General features: G+C 43.9%; 1 protein-coding gene across 2 annotated transcripts; it reads left to right on the top strand.

Moving 5' to 3' along the window:
* cep164 (centrosomal protein 164) lies at positions 1 to 23,387 on the top strand. 2 transcript variants are annotated; one of them, XM_085794895.1, is made up of 28 exons: positions 1 to 186; positions 628 to 711; positions 2,300 to 2,411; positions 3,568 to 3,799; positions 4,487 to 4,651; positions 4,740 to 4,862; positions 4,941 to 5,021; positions 5,617 to 5,721; positions 7,468 to 8,754; positions 9,473 to 9,526; positions 9,639 to 9,772; positions 11,480 to 12,043; positions 12,252 to 12,383; positions 12,515 to 12,710; positions 13,430 to 13,507; positions 13,695 to 13,817; positions 13,963 to 14,106; positions 14,897 to 14,980; positions 15,057 to 15,125; positions 15,237 to 15,475; positions 15,595 to 15,780; positions 15,861 to 16,041; positions 17,031 to 17,138; positions 17,431 to 17,533; positions 19,326 to 19,739; positions 20,497 to 20,569; positions 21,401 to 21,520; positions 22,614 to 23,387. In XM_085794895.1, the coding sequence occupies exons 2-28, from the start codon at positions 633 to 635 to the stop codon at positions 22,708 to 22,710; spliced, it is 5,283 nt and encodes a 1,760-aa protein (XP_085651021.1). In that variant the 5' UTR covers positions 1 to 186; positions 628 to 632; the 3' UTR covers positions 22,711 to 23,387. The 2 variants fall into 2 exon arrangements, with proteins under 2 accessions (XP_085651021.1, XP_085651022.1); XM_085794896.1 differs by lacking the exon at positions 7,468 to 8,754.
* The last annotated feature ends 503 nt before the right edge of the window (positions 23,388 to 23,890 follow it).

The following is a 23,890-nucleotide window of genomic DNA, read 5'->3' as shown; positions in this document are numbered from 1 at the left end:
CCAATCAGAGCGGCCGTTCCATCGTCAACAGGAAACGGCCGGGGAAGCGTCCTTGGAGATGTTGGTGTTGTTGTTGTTAGTGGTGTAACTTTCGCATCTTTCTCTCCTCTGCGACTGTGCCAAACAACTGACAACTAATCGATAACACCACAAGGGCTAATGAGAAAACGATTGAAAGTGTGGAAGGTAACTCACTTGCCGCGAATAAACTATTTTCCAACTAACTCTACCGTTACCGTTAAGTAGCTAGTTGCTAATGTAGCTCATTCCTTTTTCTTGCTGCCCACGCGCTGCTGTCATTAAAATATATCTCTCATCGCTATTTATTTCTCGTCTGTCGAGATGTAAATGTGGCTTTTGCTGCTGCCATAGTTTCTTCACATGTTTTATAATTTATTTGCTCCATAAAAAGCCCTTTGCTGCTTCTTTGTTTAGCCGCACGGGAGAAGTTAATTTCTTAATCTCATTATCTGAGCGTAGCAGCACATCTTTAGGACATGCAGGGTGAAGAGTGAAGAGCTGGCCAGGGTTTATGTAGCTGTCTGTGTCATCGTGTTATAATATTTACAGCATCTTTTTTTTGCCAGTCATTCTGTTTTGCATTTTCTCCCCCCTGTGTCTCTGCAGTTACCATGACTGCAGCTGCTCTCATTGGAGACCAGCTGATCCTTGAAGAGGACTACGATGAGAACTATATACCCTCTGAACAAGGTAGCCTACAGTCTACACAGGGTATTAAACCTGTATGTGGTACAGTAGCAGGGAGGAACATGAACTAGTCTGCCATCCATTACTCCCATTAAGCTGGCCTGCTATCCTTGCCTTTCCCACCCACCAGAAGCAGCCTGGCTTCATCAGCTCTTGTTAACCATTTCCATGTCTTCTCGTATTCCGTATTGTAAACTGTTTTCTTGTCTGTATACAACATTGCATGTCTGCCTCTCCTGGGTGAGGGGTCCCTGAGGTTTCTCCAACTTTTTCCCTGTTAAAAGGGTTTTCCTGGCTGGTTTTTCCTCAGTCAATGTGAGGGTCTAAGGGCAGAGGATGTTGTTATGATGCCATGTAAAGCCCTTTTAAACAATCTGTTTGTAAAAGCAGGCTATACAAATAAAATTGCCTTGCCTTACCTTGCCTTGTCACAGCAGGGCACAGATCATCCCCAAATAGGGTGTGATAAACCCTTACCTTGGTTGAATTCATTTAATTTATTATTCTCCTAGAATTGGAAAGGAGCAGGATGAAGAAAACTTATAATACCGCCAACAACATTCAAATAAAAATAAATAAACAGATCCACAACCAATACCTTCCATCACAACATATTTCTATATGAATTCCCCCACATTTTCCTTATATACCTTCATAAACTGAAAAACATTTGAACAGCTTTTCTCTTCGACTGTTAACAAATTCCAAAGCTTAACACCCACCACAGAAATGCACATTTGTTTTAACTTGATCCTTGCCTTCTATGACTGACATCTTGTGAAACTAAAACAAAATACTTCCGCAAATTTGCAGGTAAAAGTTCACTCTTTTGCTCTGTGTACGGTCAACGGCGTTCCCAATTCAGTCAGCTCTCTGAGCTTCAACAGCCCTGACTTAACAAATAATCACTGGTATGCAGAGTATTGTTTTATCCACTGATTGGATAATTGGATAAAAATTGATATAAAGGGATAAAGGTGTATCCTTCTTGGCCGAAGCAATATTGGAAGACTGCACTACCTTACCTTGCATGTTTTACACTGCTTACTTATTCATATGTTTGCCTTGGCTTCCACTCATGATTTATTTCTGGTTGCCTCACTAACCTTTCTACCCCAGTGTTTGCCACTTTATGCTGTAATAATGTACCACTATGACGTTCAGATCTTCTCATATCAGTCTGTTTTTTCTTTTGTGTCCATGATCAGAATTGAATTGAATTGAATTGAATAAACTTTATTAATCCCAAAGGAATCTCTTGATGCCAGCAGCCCATGTATACATTCAAAACAACACAACAATAAATAGACAGAATAAATAGATAAAAAGGCAAACAGTACCTTTAAAAATATATCTAAATATATGCTAAAAAGGTGCTAAGGAGTGTATAAAAACAAAGTGCATGAAAAATATAGTGAGTCTTTCAGTTGAACAGTTTTGGGATCTCAGGCGCCCACTGAATGTGCTCTTTCAAAGAGTTCGCAAGAGCCTCTACACCACTGTTTGCCACTTTATGCTGTAATAATGTGCTACTATGACATTCAGATCTTCTCATATCAGTCTGTTTTCTCTCTTTTCTGTTTGTGATCAGAAATCAAAGAGTACGCCAGAGAGATTGGCATTGATCCCGACAGTGAGCCGGAGCTCCTGTGGCTGGCCAGGGAGGGCATCGTTGCCCCTTTGCCTGCTGAGTGGAAGCCTTGGTAAGTAAAGGCAGAGATGCTGGGTAATGAACTCCCTGCAGCATGCCCACCCGGTGAATACAAACTTCAAGAGTCGGCTTGATGTTGTTGTAAATTGTCTGAAGGAGGCCCGAAAGACAGAAGAGGTCAGAATTTCATCCATGTTGCATCAGCTTGGTTGGACTTATTTGAGAGACGTGTAGTGTTGCAGTGTTTGTCCTCATCACTAATCCAGGGTGAAGTCTGTTCTTGACACAAGAAGTTGGAGGCTCATAGCAACCTTTGCTCAACAAAATCTCCAAGGAGATGTCATGTGCAGGGAAACTGTCCAAATAATGTCTCTTACATATGTTTGCACAAAGAATCAAATGTTTTTTGTTGTTGTTGTAAACTAGTAATTATTAATTAAATCAAAATAATTCAAAAGTCAACATCAGCAGGTAAGCAACTCAACTCATCAGATCTTAGATATGGTTTTATTGATTCAAATAGTTGAAAGAGTGTCTGATATAATAATACCTAGGGGTTGTTATTGATCATAAATTAACATGGAAACAACATATTAGATATATCAAAGGAAAAATCGCAAAGTCAATACCAAGCCTGTATTAGTCCAGAAATATATTAAATTATAAGGCTCTATTTATTGTTCACTTATACTATATGTATCATACTGTGTGGGAGTGTGGGGGTCAACGTACAGTATAAAACAACAGTTAATACTATAGTCAAAAATGACTCATGCATATTATTAATAAGGCTGGTTACTATGAACATACTAAGCCATACTAATCCAATTTCATTCTCGTTTCTTTCCGATTTATCTTAGCTTTTATGTTTGTTTGTTTTTTCCTATATTGTTAAAATGCTGAAGGGTATCTTAATTTGCTCGATTTTCTATGTAGGACAGGCATGTATATACAGTATATAAGCATTATGCCTGTTCCTCTTCAGTCACTACCTCGTCGACACTGTTTGTGTTGATAGTTGTTGTGTTACGTCTCATGACTGACTGAAAAAAGACCGAATCAAATAGTTGATTTGGTTCAGCGTTCAGATTCAGGTGACATCTCTCCGTTCACCTCCCCATCCTCCCGTCACCTCTCCTTCCTTTCCCCGGGCCTTTTTTTGGAGGTGCTGAAGTGACCCCCCTCCTCTCCCCCCTCCTCCCCCGCAGCCAGGATGTGACGGGGGACATCTATTACTTCAACTTCTCCTCGGGCCAGTCCACCTGGGATCACCCCTGCGACGAGCACTACCGCGGCCTGGTGACGCAGGAGCGCGAGCGCGCCCAGCTCACGGCCGCCGCGGGAGGCGCCGGGGCGAAGAAGGACAAGGACAAGAAGAAGAAGAAAGAAAAGAAGGAGAAGAAAGAAAAAAAGAAGAAGGAGCCACTCAAACCTCCCGGAGTGAGTGGTGGTTTTATTTTTCATGCAGTTTTTGTTGCGTTGTATTTTCTGCTTTTTATGTCACAATCACATGGAAGAGCACAAGAAAGATAAGAGAAGAATAAAAGCATTAAATCAGAATTAATTTATGAACAACCAAAATAATTCATTGTTGCCAGGAGAGGTCAAAATCTTTGGTAACACTATTAGCCTACACACAATTAAGCATTAGTTAAGCATTAATAAATACTGAATTCATCATTTATAACACATGAATACTCATTAATATGTAGTTTATAAACACAGTTAAAAATGTTTTACTCATCATTGATAAGCACTAACTGTATTTATACACGCTTTCCAAAACTCCTCGTTGTCCCTTTAATAGTGTGTACTTATTATAAAGTGAAATAAATAAATAAAATCTTTTTTTTGGGATCTCAATAGCAATTTATATGCATGGGAAAGAAAACAAGCCTGAAAGCCAAATGAAGCAAACAGGGCAAAGAGGGCAGTTGACTCATTTTGACTTTGGATTTGTACAATTTCTCTGGGAATAAGATTAAGACTTGCTGTTAACAAATTATCAATAATAAATGAAAAACCTCTGCATCTGGAGAGCCCTGATCAACTGCAGTGGGAATTTTACATTTAATGAATTATTCAAGTGTTGTTGATGCTTGAAGAACTTCTCCTGTTTCTCTTAAGGCTCTGACTTCAGCCTTGGGGCCGTTGCCCTCCCCTCTGGGCAGCCTGGCTCCTCTCAGAGGTCTGGATGCCCCGGGCCCAGGCCCACTGTCGGGGTCCGTCCCTGCTCTCCGAGGGTCTCTCAGCAGCTCTGGTGGGCTGGAGCCCCTCAAGACTTCTCTAGGGGTACGATCTGAGTGCTATATTGAGAACCAAAGCAATGCTGTTTTGATTATGTACACTCTCTGACTGTTATATATTCTCCCTCTAACAGGGTCTCAGAGGCAGTGGGGCATCTAGTGTTTTAGGCAGCAGGCAGGAGGAGAGAGTGTCCCTCACTTTGCCTGGTTTCGATGACGACAACGACAATGACGAAGACAAAATCTCAGACACTGAGGTGGTACAGTGAAAGTTAATGAAAACATCTGGTTTAGCAGCTGTTTGCATATCAAACTCAACGCTGTCTCTTTTTCAGCCAAGTCCTCGTGGTTCAAACAGACTGTTGAAGAACCTCCACCTGGACCTGGACGCACTCGGAGGAGGCCTGCAGTATGAGGTAGAAAGAGAGAGAGAGAGAGAGAGACAGCTACTGCTGTGAATTTAGGACTATTTCCAGTAGGGCTGTCACAATCATGAAATTTTAGTTGATGATTAATTGCCAAACAAATAATTGCGATTAAGGATTTAATGGTCTTTTTCTGGTCATTTTATGTCATTTTTATAGTATAATCTTAAACATAGTTTAATCATACACATACACCTGAACCACCACCTGAAGAAAAAGAGCCACCAATTGGCTTTAGAGACCAAATCCATGATGGTAATTCATCGAAATGAGGTCGTTGAGTATTAGAAATTAAGAGATAAACAGTTTGTTTAAACCATAGCAGAAGAAGAGGGTGCAATGTGATTAAAAAAGCACCATTCAAACCTCAAATGGTGGAAATAAGAGAAATAGTGATGTAAATATGATGTTTTTGTCAGTTTCATCCAGCTGTTTTTATTCAGATAAATGGAAACGATTTCAACGATTTTGCAATATGATTGTGGTCAGCTCAAATAATTGCCATCAGGCGATTATAAAAATTGCTAAATTGTGAGAGGCCTATATTCCAGGTAATATTCAGCTTCAGTGTATGTGTGCGCTTTAGGACAGTGATGAAAGCGGTAGAGCTCCACCAGAGGAGAGGACGGAGCCAGAGCTGCAGGACTTGGCCCTGTCTGGAGACCACAGCCCCGAACTGCCGTCCCAACAGGTAAAAACACACACGTCCTTTCCTTTTTTTTAAAGTGGCCTCCTGCTTTGTTTTGTCTTAACTCGCTCACACTGGTTCCTACTTGAACATTTCAAAATATAACCTCTCTGCCACGTTGCTGTTCTGTGTGCACTTGTTTTTCATCCTGTGAATGACTGCTTTGTTTCACTTACTCTAATTATTTGACTTAACAGCTTAGCGATTATCACATTAAGACTTTACAGGGATTTCAGGGGGTTTACATTGGCATCCCAGGTATATTCATTATTTTGGATTTTAAGTCTGCTTCTATCTCTGAACCAGAATGTTAAACATGTCTGATGTAGTTTCATTTCCATTATGGGCTTTTCTCATTGTCTCATATAACTGTGATTTCTAAACCATCTGTTATTCCTTCTCTTCCTCTTTCTTTTCTCTGACCTCTGACGTTTCACACCTCTCACCTTTTGCACCGTGACCCGGGGGGGTTTGTGTTCTCGTAGCTGCTGTGCTGCTGGGACCTGTCCTATGGGCACGGCTGTTACTGTGTCTTCCTCTTTGTCCTGCTGTCTTCCTACTGTCACTGTTACTGCTTTGCTGTCTGAGACTTACACCAGGAGCAAGTTGTCATCATCTCCATCAAAATAACAAATACTACAGTTTATTTGTGCTTCATGTGTTTATCACCACTGGGTTTAGACCAGAGCAGCTCCCTTTTTTGACTATCACGCTCGTAAAGGGTAGTTCAACATTTTGGCAAATTGGCCCATTGCCATAATCCCAGAGCCGCGAGCTGCTCAGAGCTACGCTACGGAGGCTCACGGGATTTCTTGGTTTCAAATACACAATCCAACAACTCCAAAACTCTCTGGTGGACAAGTTGTGACCTGCACATTCACCACACTATGAGATAATAACAGAACGTTTTGAGACAGAGTTGTTTTAGCGGTCAATTCATGCAAAACCGCTGATGTGTGTTTTTCGGCAAGCAGACTCTGCATTTGCCTCGAAAACAACTGTTGGATTGTGTCTTTAATGAGTTTGATGAGGGAAACCAAGAAATCCCATGAGCCTCCGTAGCGTTGCTCTGAGCAGCTCGCGGCTCTGCTCCACCGTTCTAAAAATAGCTTGCACCGACAATTAAAGGTAATGAACCTACTGCTATGACTATAGGGATTATGGCAATGGGCCAATTTGCCAAAAACTAGTTAATCTTTTAGCTCTAACTAAAGTCTGTCAAGTATTTATCTGTAAAATTATACACTGTCCCAATGATCTAGCAGTTGATGAGTGTAGATTCACAGTTTTTACACATATTCTATCTTTTATTAATGGAGAATAGGGGAATAACATTTATCGAACAACCCTGCTCCTGTGTGAATTTGTGTCTGTGTTTCCCACAACAAGATACCGTATATATACTGTACACATGTCTATCTGCTTTCCATTCATGCATGTGTCTTTTCCATCGTTTGTCCTCCTGATTTTTGTTTTTTCACACGTGAGTTGTCTAAACTTAACACTTTTGTCCCTGCCAAACGCACGTAATGTCAGGTTTGCATGCCAGTTGTGTCAAGACCACCACCCTCCTTCCACACACACACACACTCACTCTTTCAGGGTGGGGTGGAGGCGAGGGGGCGGGGTCACAATCTTTTTGTCTGCCTCCTTTCTTCACCTTCCCTCCTTCTCCGTCCTCTCTCTCCCTTGTGTCTCTGCACGCTTTCCGTTGGTCTCCTCCCCTCGTCCCGTTCCCCTCCACCGAAGGACTCCGTGAGGGGACGCCACCTCCACGCGAGCCCACGTACGGGCAGCAGAGGCCGTGTCAGTGAGGAGGGGGCCGGTCCTGTCAGCCCTGAGCCTGAACACTCGGCACAGGAGGTGGCTGAGGACTTGAATGAGGTGGAGGAGGAGGATAAGGAGGAGGAGGAGGAGGAGAAGGAGGAAGAGGGAGGAGAGCTAGACGATGGGGATTCTCAAGGAGAGAAGGGAGAGGACGAAGGAGGGGGGCAAGTGGAGGAGAAGGGAGGCGAGGAGTCGAAGGGAGAGGAAGGAAATGAGCAGGAAGATGAAGAAGCAGATAGAGAAAGCGAAGAGGAAGAGCAGGGAGAGAGTAAAGTGGCTGTGGAAAGCAAGAAAGAGGAGGAGGAGATGAGTGATGAGATAGAGGATGAGTGCTTTGAAGGTGAAGGTGAAGGTGAAGGTGAAGGTGAAGACGAAGGAGAAGGAGAAGGAGAAGGAGAACTGACAGAAAAGCAAAAGAGGAATAAAGGAGAGGAGGATGACAGTGATGAGAAGGTAGAAAGGTGCGTTGAAAGTCAGGATGATGAGACCAAAGACAGAGAGGAGAACGTGGAGAGCGACCAGGCTGTGGAGAGTTTAAAAGAGGAGAAAGAGGAGACTCAGGGAGAGGTACAAGAGGAAGAAGGAGAAGAGAAATTTGAGGAATATAGTGATGAAGTGTTGGAGCGTTATTATGAAAGTGAAAAATATGAAGGGAGTGAGGAGGAAGAAGAGGAGGAGGGGGACAAAAATGACAGAGATGAAGTTGAGAAAAGCGTGAAGGACGAAGAAGGGCAGGATAAAAGCAGGGAAGTGGATCAAAGTGAGGAAGGAGAGGCCGAGGTGAACGGCGGAGGAGGAGGAGAGCAGGAGGAGAAAGAGGAGGAGGAGAAAGAGGTGGGGGAGGAGGAGAGCGAGGACGAGGCTTTGGAGAGATGCTCCATGAGCGAGAAGAAAAACCCAACCGAGAGCGAAGAAGAAGAGATTTTAGAGAGGTGTGTGCTGAGCGAAGGAGGGGAATCCGAGAAGGAGGAGGGGATGGAGGTTGAGGTTGAGGTTGAGGATGAATCGGACACCCAAAAGCCCCCGACTACGGCGGCGTCGGTGGAGAGCGAGGAGGAGGAGGACGAAGCCGTGGAGGTTTTTAATGAGAAGGAAACGGCTCAAGTCCGAGAGGAAGTCCGGGAGGAGGTTAAAACACTTTCCCAAAAGAGAAAAACTCTCGCCGAAGGGATGAAGAGTGTGACAAAACAGTGTCTCCTTCCTGCAGAGGTAGGGCTCGGTGTCTCTCCCCCCTCCTCCTCATCCCCCCCCATCCCCATCCCCATCCCCACGCTGCACCTGCTTGATCTCTTCAAGCATGCACGGATAAACATGCAGATCCCTCTCCTCCCCTCAAAAAAAAAATCCAACTCCACTGCCTTAGGGGCTGTCTCCTCCTGCCTGGACGCCATCGCCCGCACACTGGAGTACAAATTGGTTAAAAAAAAAAAAAAACGTCAATCTGCTTGAAGCCCCTGAGGACTGGATTGGACTGGATCTGAATCTGCCCCCCCCCTCCTATTCCCCATTGGCAGTGCAGTGTGTTGGTAGCCTCTCTGCTTTTATTCTACACTGGTTGGTTGATTTTGGAGCAGTTATAGCCAGATAGAGGAACTCATCTCCTGCCGTCACCACCTCCTGCTTTTTTTTTTTTTTTTTAAGACTCTGCTTGCTACAGTTTTGCCCGCGCAGGCTCGGCTCGTCGGCCTTGGTTGTGTTTGCATGTCGTCCACTCTTGTTTTTTGCTTTTTGCCTCTTTGCTGCTTTTGCATGTGTTTGTTTTTTTTCTTCTATCTCTGTTTCAAAGACAGCACGCTTTGATGTTCTGTGTTGCTCGCTTGTGTTGCAATTACTTGGCTTTGTTGTGCACGTTCATTCAGACCTGTTACCTTTTCACTGAGCGTGTTTGTTTTTGGGTGTGTTTGTGTGTATGTGCGTGTCACTGCAGGAGTCTGAGACCAGTAAAAACATTGAGGAAGCTTCATCCTCCATAGATGTCAAGGTAGTCCTACGCTGTGTGCCAACCCTTCACCATCAGTCATTCATTCATTCAACTGTATGTTTCCCCCTCCGACCCGTCTTGTGAGGTTTCTCTGATGTTTTGTGTCTTGAAGCTGTTGGAGAAAGTTCTGGACATCAACGACCTGTCTGGCACTCTCAGTCCACTGGGGAAAGACAACAGACAGGAAACAAAAGAAGAAGAGGAAGAGGAAGAGGAGAATGAGGAAGAGGAGGTTGCTGCCAAAAGGTTTCTTGTTTTAATGTTATTCCCACAGCGCCTCGTAAACCAGCCACTCCCGGAAATGCAATTCATTTCATTTCTGAGGGAGAGTCTGGCCTCATCCCCGCTGTAAGCGTTTGGCCTGAAACCCTCAGAAGGCCGAGCCAATCAGCGTCGCCGCTGTGATTGACACAGCACGTTGGCCAATCAGGGACCGACTGGTGCAAAGCCCCGTCACTACACCAACTTGCTGATTGGCTGAATGGGGTTGTCTGTCAACGCTACTACTCCTGCCCAGGTCCCGCCCACCCCAAACCCTTACAGGGGGAATGAGGCCAGACTCTCCCTCAGAAATGAAATGAAATGCATTTCCGCGAGAGGCTGGTTTACGAGGCTAAGCCTCTGTGTCCTTGAGTTTAAATTTCAGAGGCATCTTTGTTTGCAAAATTGTAGGATATTTATTTATTTATTATTTAAAACACAGGGTATCCGCGGGGTCTTAAAAAGTCTAAAAAAGTCTAAAATTTGAAAATCTAAATTTTAGGCCTTAAAATGTCTTAAATTTGTTGAATTATTGTGTTCAAGTCTTAAATAATTTTAGACAGGTCTTAAATTTTCTTATGCCCACCATGGGCGAGCATTTCACTCGCATTTGCCCCTAAAAAAAATACATGTGTGAACCAGGAAAATCACAAAAAAGAAAGATCACAACCTGCGATCGTTCAAAAACTACAAGTCCCACAATTCTCTGGCCTCAACGCACCAATAACAGTAGTTACGTGTAAGTAAGGGAGAGTGGAGCTGTCGGTGAAAAGAGGAAACAACGCCACACTGGTCCTGTTCTATGTTGTCCGTTCACACCGAATTTTCGCATTGTGTCCGGTGAACACACCGTCACGTGTCGTTTATTCGTTACGTCCGCGGTGTAAAAGGCCGTAATGCAAAGACGCGGTTAGGCGCGAATTCGCCTATTTGCGACGCAATACACGCATTTTTTTTTTTTGCGACGGGACCATCGCGTCTTTGTCTATTTCACCCACAAGGGGGTTCCCACCAAACACGAGGAACGCTTTTTTCTCGCTCGAGTTGTGACGCGCGACCAATCACGAGATACGCGATTTTGTCGCTCGTTTTGACTCGCGTGTCAAAAAAATTCAAGGCAACATTATTCAAGGCTTAAAGCCATCTGGCTGTTGGTTGTCAGTGAATTAAATAAATAATATGTTCCATAAACATTTAAAATTTCGCTCCCCAATTTATTTTTGTGCCCCCAAATAGTTTACTTTAGGTGTGCTCCTTGGGAAAAATGTTATGGTAGAGCCCTCGCTACCGCAAATGCTCAATAAAATGCTCCTGCGACACTTCATTGTGCTTTATTGAATGCATTTTCAACTACCGGTACAAACAAGCCTAACACGCAATTTATATATTGCAATCAATTTCTAATTTTGTGACTCCGAATTTCTTTTGTACGTTTTTTATTTGTCATGATAGGTCTTAAATTTCATCCATAATGGTCTTAAAAAGGTCTTAAAAAGTCTTCAACTTGAGCTGGTGAAACCTGCAGAGACCCTGAAAACAAACTTGGATCTAAAATAACAGTAGTTTTAAAACTTTCTTCTCAGTTTGCTTTTAAATGTTTATTATGGAAAATGTTTGAAACCCCTGGCTGTAATAGTCCTACATGCTGTCACTGAAGGACTTTGCTGTAACACTCTAACCCTCTCTCCTCAGGCGTATCGCTGAAGACAAAGGCCATAAAGTCGACCGACTCGTCCTGCACCAGTCCAGCCCATCTCCCACCATCTCCAGCCCCTCCCACTCAGAGCGAGGCATCAAGCTTCAACCAAAGTCCGAAGGCTTCGGTGTTTCTCTGGGACTCCAGAGGCCTGAAACCGCCCGAGGTCGGCTGGTCCGCACCCCCAACACACAACTCGAAGACGCTGGACCTTCGTTAAAAAACCAAGACAACTCGCTGGGGGAGGAGCTAAGCTGGAGAGTCCGGAAAGACAGACAGAAGAAAGAGAGGGCGGAGGAGGAGAAGGAGAAGGAGATGGAGGAGGAGGAGGAGGAGGAGGAGAGGAAGAGGGTAGAGAGAGATGAGAAGAAAGAGAAAGAAAAGAGGGAGGAGGAGGAGAAGGAGAGGGAGAGGAGGAAGGCCGATCAGGAGGTCGAAGAGGAGAGGAAGCGAATGATGAGGGAGAAAGAGAGGAGGATAGGTCTCCTCCAGGAGGAGCTGAGGCAAGAAGAGGAGGAAGAGGAGAGGAAACTGAAGGAGGAGAGCGAAGAGAAACTGAGGTAGGCCGGCGTGGAGAGTCCTCAGCAAACCTCAAATCACAGACGTCCATTAAACTTTAATGCTACTACTTATTCAACAAGTTTCAGATGTATCAGTGTTTAGGTGTTTTTTTGCGCTCTGTGTTCTGTACTTCCCACATTTAAATGATAAAGTTGTTAAAAAAATTCCCAGGAACATCCCACTTTAAATTGTAACGTGTGTCCTCAGCGCACTGCAGCAGCGACTCCTGTCGAAGAGGAGGGAGGAGGAGGCCAGGCTCACTGAGGAGTCTGATCGGACGCTGGAGGAGCTCAGAGAGTCTGTGCACAGGGAGAGGGAGAAGCAGCAGCACAAGCTCAGGTCAGACACAATATTAATGTCCTATTAATACTTATTACCTTGTTATTAGATGCTTTGATTGTGAAACATTTAAGAACTTCACAGAATACGACTCCCTGCAAAATTTACTACTGTTCATGTCCGGTGCTCAGGGAGGAGAGTGAAGCCGCGATGAAGGAGTTGCGTGTCACTCTAGGGGAAGAGCGAGCGGCGGAGCGCGACCGGCTGGAGGCTCAGAGGAGGCGGGAGACCGAGCGTCTGAAGGCAGAGCTGGAAGAGGAGCTGCAGGCGGAGAGGAGGAGACTGGAGGCAGAGAGGGAGGAGAAACTCACCTCCCTGAAACAAGAGGTCCACTTTTTATTTTTATTCTCTTTTTTTGTTGGATGTTGGTCTTGAAAATACTTGTCTCCATGACTAATTAAAGATATTTTCATCCCAGCTAAACAGCAAATTGGCTGACAAATCAGTTAGTGCAGGAAATCAATACAATAAATAAAAGTTCAATCAACTGCAAAATTCAAATATTGTCCGTGGGTGAAAAACAGATGATTCATGATGAGGGTATACATCTGCAGGTCGACCTTTTAAAACCTCACATCGCTGTTTCTGGGGGATGTGAAAGGCCTTTGTTGAATATAGAAGTTCTTCCGTAAAAGGGTTGAAACTAAAAGCTCCGAAGATGAAAAGTGCTACAAAGCTTTAGGCTGTTTTTTTTTTTTTGCCCATGCCATTTTCATTCATTGTGTTATTTGTAATGATATATCACATTGCAAAGTAAAAGCATTGTGTTTTAATTTTATTTCACGTTAGAGAAAATCATGCTTTTTCCTTTCCAAGTGGAAGAGAACCAACACTCGAAAGCACAACTTAAGTGTTGAGGGTGATCAGGCAGCAACAGTGAAAGGCATTAACTGAATATAAACATTTCATTTTTAATTATTCTTTTTTTTTTTTGTTTACTCTATTTTTAATAGTAAACTGTTGTGCTGGAGTCAAGTCACACAGTTTAACGATTTGTTTAAATGTGAGTCTGACTCTGTGTTTGCACTTGTTTTGTCTGTATAAAGGTCAGAAGCTCAGAGAGGAGGAGGGAGCTGATGGCGAGTCCACGACCCGAACACCACCTGGCAGACTACCACCGAGAGGTTAGAGCACACACAGACACACACACACACACACACACACACACACACACGCTGGACAGGCAGAATTACATCACCACCATGTGGACTGAGTACATTCTCCTGATTGGAGATAAAGTACAATTTCATACATTTTATAGTAGTGAAACTTTCTGTGCTGTGAGCCGACTCTGACTTCTTCTGTGCGTAGCTGGCTGACGTGCTCCAGGAAGTGCGGAAGGAAGTGGAGCGTGACCACGAGAGGAAGCTGGAGCAGCTGAAGGAAGACCACCGGAGAGAGATGAACAACATCAGGGAGAAATATCTGGATGAGGTCAGAAGGTTTTTACACGTCACATCTGATGTTTGTTTGGTTTTTAACTTTGATACAGATGAAAAACTCAAAGGCGACAAAAACACAGATGCATGTACAGGACAGTATGTGCGTTTTTTCCATAATATTTCCATGTGTCTTCCAGGAGACCGCCCAGAGGGAGCGATTGCTGTCGACTCTGCAGGAGGACAGAGAGCGCCTCCTGGCCTCTCACGCCGTCCAACTGGAGAAACTCCGGCTGCAGCTCGACACTCAGATACAAAAGAAACAGCTCACACACTCACGCAAGGTGAGACAACACATACAGGAGATGAACTAACCACTGTACCTTTTTTAAGGCTTTTCCTCTTAAAGGGATAGTTCAACATTTTGGCAAAGTGGCCCATTGCCATAATCCCTATAGTTTTAGGAGTAGGTTTGTTACCTTTAACTGTCGGTGCAAGCTATTTTTAGAACGGCGGAGCAGAGCCGCGAGCTGCTCAGAGCTACGCTACGGAGGCTCATGGGATTTCTTGGTTTCCCTCATCAAACTCATCAAATACACAATCCAACAACTCCAAAACGCTCTGGTGGACAAGTTGTGACCTGCACATTCACCACGCTATGAGATAATAACAGAACGTTACCAGACAGAGTTGTTTTAGAGGGAAATTCATGCAAAACCGCTGATGCGCGTTCCTGTCGGGGGCAGTTTTTCGGCAAACAGTCTCTGCATTTCCCTCTAAAACAACTCTGTCTCATAATGTTCTGTTATTATCTCATAGCGTGGTGAATGTGCAGGTCACAACTTGTCCACCAGAGCGTTTTGGAGTTGTTGGATTGTGTATTTGATGAGTTTGATGAGGGAAGCCAAGAAATTCCTTAAGCCTCCGTAGTGTAGCTCTGAGCAGCTCGCGGCTCTGCTCCGCCGCTCTAAAAATAGCTTGCACCGACAATTAAAGGTAACGTAACCTACTGCTATGACTATAGGGATTATGGCAATGGGCCAATTTGCCACAATGTTGAAGTACCCCTTTAAGTCTTTGTGAGGATTTAATAACAGACACAAAATTCAAACTGTCTTGTTTTTCTTCATAAAGGAGTCAGAGCTGCAGGATCTGACAGATCAGCTGGAGCTGAGAGCCAAAGAGCTGAAGAGCCAGGAGGCCACGCTGCAGAACAAGGTCTTCCATCATAAAACAAATGCACTATTGATTTTAAATCCTCTAAATGGGACTAATGGTCTCTGTGTATTATCAGTTTGCAGATCTGAAGAGAAAGAGGAAGAAGCTCGGGGAGGAAGAGGAGGAGGTGGACAGACAGATAGAGGTCTGAGTCCCACCTTTTCTTCATGACAGGAGATTATATTCACCCACTCCTCCATCCATATCAACCCACTGATTTTTCCACCTGTGTGTGTGTGTGTGTGTGTGTGTGTAGACCTTACCCCGGCTGATCCAGGAGAGGAACCAGCTGCAGGAGGAGCTGGACAGGATGAGAGAGGAGAAACACCACGCACGGGAGCTCATCCACAGAGCCAGGGAGGAGGAGGAGAGGCTGAGGGAGGAGAGAGACAGAGCCAGGGAGGAGAGCAGGAGAGCCAGGGAGGACAAGGAGAGGCTGGAGAGCAAGGTGTCGCTGCTGCAGGACAGATGTGACCGTCTCAGCTGCAGAGTCAGGTGCAGTTTGGAGCAGCAAAAAACAAGTCGACCGTCTTCTTTTGATTTATACATTTTTAAACGTTATTTTGTTCTTATGTAAAGGTGTAAAAAAAATGTCTTTATTTTGTTTCGTTCAGTGAGTTTGAACAACGTGAAGCAGCGGGCGTCTCTCCCAGACCAGAGTCCAAACCGGAGAGGAAGAGGGAGGACAGGAAAACAGAGGGGACAGCGCTCCCCAGTGACAAGAAAGACTCATCACTACATGTAGAAGACCTGGACTCACCGACGTCACCGGTGCCGGACAGCCAGAGCAGCGTGGACGAGTAAGGAGCATTGGAAAAATTGATTAAGAAAAAGAAAATGTATTGATAGATACGTAAGTCTCTCATCTCTGTGTGTCCAGGTTCAGACGCTACATCTCCTCACACGGCGCCTCCATCCAAAAAACCAAACTCTTCCTGGAGAGGGAGAGCAGCCGGCTCATGGAGAGACAGGCGGCTCTGAGGGCGGCTCAGACCGGCTCCGCTCAGGACCCCGACCCCGAGGGAGGGGTCACCGACGAGATGATAAGAAACCTCATGCAGGTAGGAAGGAGTGTTGTTGCCGCTAATGAGAGCTGAACAGAGATCCCATGTGTTCTGGAAAACCTGGAAAATGTCCTGGAAAACATCAGCTACCAGAGCTCTATTTGATTTTTCAAGACACACTTTCCAAAGAAGTGCCTAGCGAGAAAACTAGAGGCTTTGAGTTGATGAGTGTTTCCAGTATTGGACCACGAACATGAGGGTTTTCTCTGCTGAGTGACGGATAGAGGAGCAGGAGAGAGCTGTAGTGGCCGTGGCTTAAAAACAAAAACAACATATTTGCGTTGCTGTATGATAAAGTTGTCATCATTTCTAAGCATGAACGAGATGGTTACATAGATAACTTAGAGCCACAGACTGCACATCTTACTGTAATCGGTGTGATAACAAGTCTGTCAGATTGTAGGAGCTGAAGCAGAAGCATAATGCTTATATTAATGCCTGCCCTACATATCAAATCAAGCTACCCAGCATTCTTACAATATAAAAAACAAAGAAACAAACAAAAAATTAACAAACTAACATACATAAAAGCAAAACTAAACCAGAAAAAGACCGGAACCAACAAAGATAACAGTATTTCAAGCAGAAGTAAGCGATCCGGTCTTTTTGGCTAACTTTCTGTCAGCCGATGGAGTTAGCAGTCCCCGCCCTCGTCCCTACATCACCACATGCATGCGCATCCCTTGGCTGCACACAGAGAGGACCGCCCCTTTATGCCTTTCTCTCTCCTCATTGGATAAAGGTTGTAGGATACAAGGAAAGTTTTCTCCTCGGCTTACAGCAGAGCAGAGTGATTGACAGACCCGTGTTTCAGACCAAACACTCTATATAAGTGATTGCTGTCGGAAGATATAACTATTTAAGACTTATATTAACACAAATATTCCGCTTACTTCTGCTTTAAATATATAGCAGGAAAGAAATTATTAAATGTCATAAGAATATGTGTGAAGTGATTGTTTCTTTTTTCCCTCTCTCTCTGTCAGGAGGCCAGAAGCGTGGCGGAGCTGCAGCAGACGGTTCAGAGAGGGAACTCCCTCCTGCGGAGGAAAGAGGAGCAGCTTCAGCAGCTGGAGAGCTCCATCGCTGAGGAGGTCAGGAGGAAACATCAGGCTGGATCTGATGAGAGAAGCGTCTTATTAAATCTGTGAACAAGAAAAACTGTAGTCTTTGTTTTTTTCTGCCTTTGTAGCAACAGGATTGTTTTTTTGAATCTTATAACAGGTACACAGACTACATGGCCTTGATGTAGTGAAGTGTTACTTTTGACCTGTTTATTCATGTTTTGTTTTTTGTGAATGTTTTGTTTTCCGCTGCCAGTATCGTACTCTTCACACAGCAGCGTCTGTTTTACCTGAGTCGTCTCTTATTGTTCTGTTTGTTCAGCCTGTGTTTGAGGATCTGACTCGACTGGGAGGAGAAAGGAAGGTGACCTTCGATGTGACCGAGTCGGACCTCAGCAGCACCGCGGATCCACCTGATGGGACAGGTAACGTGTACCGGTCACTGAGTGTTTTCTTTATTAAACTGAGTAACACATTCTGTCTATCGATCGTGCAGCACCTGTATACACACACACACACACGCTCACTACACACACAAAAAACAGCGCTGTCCATGGTGCTGTGAACCGGCTATAACACATCGATGGGACTTCAATAATTCACAGCACAGACTCCCCAAAAGAGAAACAGCGATGTTGTGCACTCGAGCTTAATGTGTGAGATCAGGAAAAGGGTGGAAGAACAATGACCTATTATTGTTTTCTTATTTCTTATGCCAACTGAATAATTAAATTAGTTTTTTGGGGTGTTTTAGCTCTTTTCTCTGGAGTGGAAAAAGACACAAAGGAGATCATGAATCAATGAGAGAAAAAAACAACAAGATTCGACGATTAGTGAACTAAAGGCAAAATCTGACCAATCAGATTTGACTATGGAAATCCTTAGTTGATGACACCCCTAATATGAAGTTAAAGGAGAATTCCAGTCATTTTCTAAGTAACGCTCTACAGCTACAGTGCAACCATAGGAAAAAATATGTGCAGACCGGACTTAGCTCTCCTCCTGCTAGCTGAGCTACGCTGCAGTTAAACAGCGAAGTAACTGTTGAGCTCGGGACTGTTTCCATACCAACAAAGACAAAAATGTGAGGAAAACATGGATTTAGGAGGAAAAAAATGATTTTGGATGGAAAGAAAAGCATCAATATGAATATAACAGCTTTTTTCCCCATCCAAAATCTTTTTTTTCTTCCTAAATCCATGTTTTCCTCATGTTTTTGTCTTTGTTGATGGAAACAGTCCCGAGCTCAACAGTCGACTAGTAAGGTCTGCCCTGGAAGCTAGAGTAAACAGAGGTACGTGATAAAAAACACACATGCAGATATTTTTCTCTGATCTTTTCCTATGGTCGCACCCGGGGACCTAGAGCTGTAGAGCATTGTTTAGAAAATTACTCCTTTAAAGGGATAGTTCACCCAAAATTGAAATTTCACTCATTATCTAATCACCCTCATGTCGACTAAGGGCTGGGAGAAGTTTCAGAGTCCTCCGTGGCTTCTCTGAGTTACAGGGGGTCTCGGCGTAGCAGTGCATGTCCATATAACGGTTGCAAATGGATACCAACTGTCTTCGTAACAAAAAGACACACCAAAAAACATCCAAATACCTCCATGCTGCTCGTATGTAATGTCCGTCTTGTATTGAAGCCCCAACATGAGAAATTGTCCCAAAAAAAATTAAATAAGTCTGTGTTTCAAGCTTGTTTGTAGCGGAAGCTCCTCTTCCCGGTTCGTCCAAATTTGATGAACCGGGAAGAGGAGAGCTTCTCACTCTCGTTATATGGACATGCACTGCTTCGAGAAGCTTCCACTACAAAACAAGCTTGAAATATAGACTTATTTAATTTTTTTTGGGACAATTTCGCATTTCGGGGCTTCAATACAAGACGGACATTACATACTTTTTGTTACGAAGACAGTTGGTATCCATTTGCAACCGTTATATGGACATGCACTGCTACGCAGAGACCCCCTGTAACTCAGAGAAGCCACAGATAACTCTGAAACATCTCCCAGCCCTTAGTCGACATGAGGGTGAGTAGATAATGAGTGAAATTTCAATTTTGGGTGAACTATCCCTTTAACTGTACATTCATTGACTCTGTTTTCTGTTAGTTGTTACGTGTTTCTGATATTCCAAGCCTTGCTTCTAAATATTTTTTCAGTGTCTCCGTCCCTGTCATCTGTCATCTCACCTCTCCGCCTCTCTCTCTCCCCAGCAGCTCATCCCACTGTCCCGGCCAAAGTCCAGGAGCTGGCGGACTCTCTGCAGCAGATCTCGGGCCAGCTCAGCACCGTCCTCGGCGCTCTGAGCTCGCTGGCTCAGAGGCCGAGCGCCGCCGCCGCCGCTCCTCCCTACACGACCTTCCCCTTGTCTCTGTCTCAGCCTCCTCACCCCGCCCCGGCTCCCCCCACCTCCTCCTCCTCCTCCGTCCCCATCCTCCCCCAGATTCACACCCTGGGAGCCGGCTCCTTAGCCCCGCCCCCCCCGCTGAGGCTCTCGGAGCCGCTGCCCTGGAGCTGGGCGCCACCGGGAAGCTCAGCCGGCGCTCCGCTCTACAGCACGCCGCTCAGCAGCGGACTGAGGGCCACCGACGACCTCATCAACAGCCGGTGGGGCCAGATCTTCCCTGGTGAGTGGAGGAAAGCCTCAGTCTGCTCATAAGAGAGAGAATCACCAGTGGATGTTAAAGGGATAGTTCAACATTTTTGGCAAATTGGCCCATTGCCATAATCGCTATAGTCATAGCAGTAGGTTTGTTACCTTTAATTGTCGGTGCAAGCTTTTTTAGAACGGCGGAGCAGAGCCATGAGCTGCTCAGAGCTACGCTACGGAGACTCATGGGATTTCTTGGTTTCCCTAATCAAACTAATCAAATACACAATCCAACAACTCCAAAACGCTCTGGTGGACAAGTTGTGACCTGCACATTCACCACGCTATGAGATAATAACAAAACGTTATGAGACAGAGTTTTCGAGGTAAATGTAGAGACTGCTTGCTGAAAAACTGGCCCCGACGGGAACGTGCATCAGCGGTTTTGCATGAATTTCCCTCTAAAACAACTCTGTCTGGTAACGTTGTGTTATTATCTCATAGCGTGGTGAATGTGCAGGTCACAACTTGTCCACCAGAGCGTTTTGAAGTTGTTGGATTGTGTATTTGATGAGTTTGATGAGGGAAACCAAGAAATCCCATGAGCCTCCGTAGCGTAGCTCTGAGCAGCTCACGGCTCTGCTCCGCCGTTCTAAAAATAGCCTGCACTGACAATTTAAGGTAACGAACCTACAGCTATGACTATAGGGATTATGGCAATGGGCCAATTTGCCAAAATGTTGAACTGTCCCTTTAAAGTGTTTTATCAACATGAGCTGTTGCCTTCGTTCCAGGAGCAGCGACAGACCCCGTCACCTCCAGCACCCTGAGGTCCGCCGCACCCTACCCACCATTCACTCCTGTCAGGTAACCTGGAGGATAACTGCTGCATCTTACATAGGCTACAGTAGTAGTGTAGCTTTTATTGTCATTGCAAAAAACTAAATGCAACGACATTTGCAGTGCCACGTCTAGAACACACACACACACACACACACACACACACACACACACACACACACACACACACAGAAAAGAAATATCAACGACTGTCATACAGTTGGTAAAAATAGATATTTTAAATAGAAGCCTATAAATATAAACACATATTGCACATTGACAATGGTAAAGTTCCAGGTTTAAGTGTAGAGTTTTATGAACAGTTGCTCTGGTTAATGAGTCTGACCGCCCAGGAGTAGAAACTGTTGTTTTTTTTATTTTTTATGTGGACTTTGCGAAGAAACTCCCACACACTTTCTTCTTACTTGCAATATTTTTTTATTTTTGTTAAAAGGCCAACGTTTCGGTTGTTTAACCTTCTTCAGGGCGTCAAACAGAGGGACTGAGAGCCAGTCTCTTTTGTAGGCCTGTGTGATTTTTTTTAAAAATAAAATGTATTTTCCCAGCAAGAAATTAAGAACAAATTCTTATTTACAAGTGGAGCAAAGGCTCTTTGAGGGGGGAGGGGAAGGGTGGTGCTAAAAGTAAAAACAAAGTTATATAAATTACAGAATAACAAACAGTTATTCTGTAATTTGTGTTTTTGCGTCTGTTGGTGTGTGATTTGAGGCTCCTGTATCTCCTGCCAGAGGGCAGAAGGGGAGAACAGCCTGTGGCCTCATCATGTTCTCAAATGTACTTATAAGAAATCCCCAAACTGTGTGTGTGTGTGTGTGTGTGTGTGTGTGTGTGTCTCAGTGAACACAGTCGTAGTCTACAGTCCGTGCAGAGGTCAGTGGAGTCGGACGGCCAGAGGCTGCAGGGGCTGATTGACGGGAACAAGAGGTGGCTGGAGATGCGCAAGAAAGACACCAGCATGTATCCTTCTGTCACACACTCACACTCACTAATACACACACACCCTAAAGCTGGGTTTTAAAAACAAAATATTACCTTTTTTTTTGTGTGTTTGCCCATTGAGCTGTCAGTAAGGAAAGGTCTGTGTGTTTGGGGCGATCACAGTGTTTCTCTATGTCTCTGGATGCAGTAGCCTGAAAATGAAAAGCCTAAAGCTCCAAGCATCTTTGAACAATCAAATCTATCCAAGTCTTCCCGATTTGTCAGGACAGAGTCGGGCCGGCCCTCCAACCAATCAGGAGGAACCCCCAGACCAGAATAGATGTGATTGGTCAAAGATACAGGGAGCTGTGGGCTTGTGTTCTAAAACAAATCCAAACAAGTTTTATACTTACATTTAATTAATCATCTATTATCAGTTGTCCCCAGACAGTCGCTCCTATCTACACTACATGTTAGTTTTTCCCAAAGAGTGGGACATGTCCCTTATAGATATATAGATAGATAGATAGATAGATAGATAGATAGACAGACAGACAGACAGATAGATAGATAGATAGATAGATAGATAGATAGATAGACAGACAGACAGACAGACAGACAGACAGACAGACAGACAGACAGACAGACAGACAGACAGACAGACAGACAGACAGACAGACAGACAGACAGATAGATAGATAGATAGATAGATAGATAGATAGATAGATAGATAGATAAACTTTATTGAGCCCAAACTGGGAAATTACAGTGCAGCAGCAGCATTACACAGACACACAGACACACAGTGACGACACAGGGACGATAACAACAAATAGTATAAGAATATAAAGAATAAAATATAAAGAACAAACTACACATAATAAAATAGCAAAATAGCAATAGCAAATAAAATAAAATGTAATGTACAAAAGTATACAACAAATTGGCAGTGTTGATTTTTTTTGATCCGTGTTTTACCCCGTACACCTGATACTATATCTATAGGATTTCTGTCATGTATTTGACTTGTCTAATAACCTTTTACTTTCCCACATCATTGCAGTCCCCTCTCTAAAACGCACCCTCACATGTCATCAACTGTCATTGTCCTTAACTCCCCCCCCCCTCGCAGCCCCCTATTCACTCGCTATCGGGCCCCGTCCTCTAAGAGCGGCCTGGTCCAGCTGGGACTGGACGATAACAACCAGATCAGAGTCTACCACTACTGAGGACGTGACCGTCGCTCCGTGACCGACTGCGACTGGGGACTTTGACTGTAACTGTACCGACTGTGACATGCCAGAGCGTTGACGTTGTTTACACTCGGCGGCGGCCTCACGTGAGAGTCCCGTGGCCTCTGCGCTTCGTTCCTCAGCTCTTCAGGGAAACTCCGGCCTCCTGCTGCTGTGATTGGAGGAGGAGCTGCCTGCGGAGGACACGGCAGCTCAGGGAGAACTTGATCCTCCAGGGAGCAGCGGCCGACTATTTAAAGCACTTCAGTGTCACGTTTACAGATTTTAGCTCCATGCCAGACTTGGGCCAAACTCTTTTTTTTTTGTTTTTTACGGTAAATTTTAACTGACGTTCATTGGAAACTATTTAAAACACTCCACTTGTTTATTACTGAAACCTTCCCACGCATCATCTCAGATGAACTTCTTTGACTTTTGTCATTTTAACCTTAAAGAAACAGATTCAATCACTGTTTTTATGTAGGCGAGGATAAACCACTTTTATTTTATTAATATGAATTCTCCACTGTCTCAAACAGATGTAGCACATCAGTCGACGTTAGCCGTGTCTTGTGTAAGGCTGAGAAAAAACAAAAGCCCTTTGTGCATATATATTTGTGTAAATACTGTATTTTTCTATGAAATATTTTAATAAATCTAATTTTATATATGGATTCATGGATTCATTGATTCAGTGTTTGTTTTGTAGTCTGTTTAAGTTGCGTTTAGTGTTGCAAAGTTTACAGGAAATGCAACATCGTCTGGGTCAATGGTTCTCAAAGTGGGGTCTTTGAGAGGGTTCAACTTTTTCTTTAAATTTTACAACTTTTTTCTAGAATTTTTTAACTTTTATTTATTTTTGGAGAAATCTTTACCACTTAAAAAAAAAGTATTTTTTTTCTTAATTTTGACAATTTGTAGAATGTTTAAACTTTTTTGAGAAATTTCTGCTACTTTTTTTATTTTTTTGAAATTATATCACTTTTTCTAGAATTTTTTAAAACTTTTTTTGAGAAATTTTACCAGATTCTTCTAGAATTTTTTTTAAACTTTTTTTTTTACTAGAAATTGTACCACTTTTTTGAGAATTTTTATCACTTTTTTCTAGAAATGTTTAAACTTTTTCTTGGAGAAATTGTACCACTTTTTTTCCAGAAATTTCTCTACAATATTTCCA

This window comes from Trachurus japonicus, chromosome 13 (assembly GCF_045865225.1).
Source record: "Trachurus japonicus isolate A0001 chromosome 13, Traja_1.0".
NCBI classification, from domain to species: domain Eukaryota; kingdom Metazoa; phylum Chordata; class Actinopteri; order Carangiformes; family Carangidae; genus Trachurus; species Trachurus japonicus.
The sequence above is the reverse complement of the archived record's forward strand: the minus strand, read 5'-3'. Positions and strand labels throughout refer to the sequence as shown.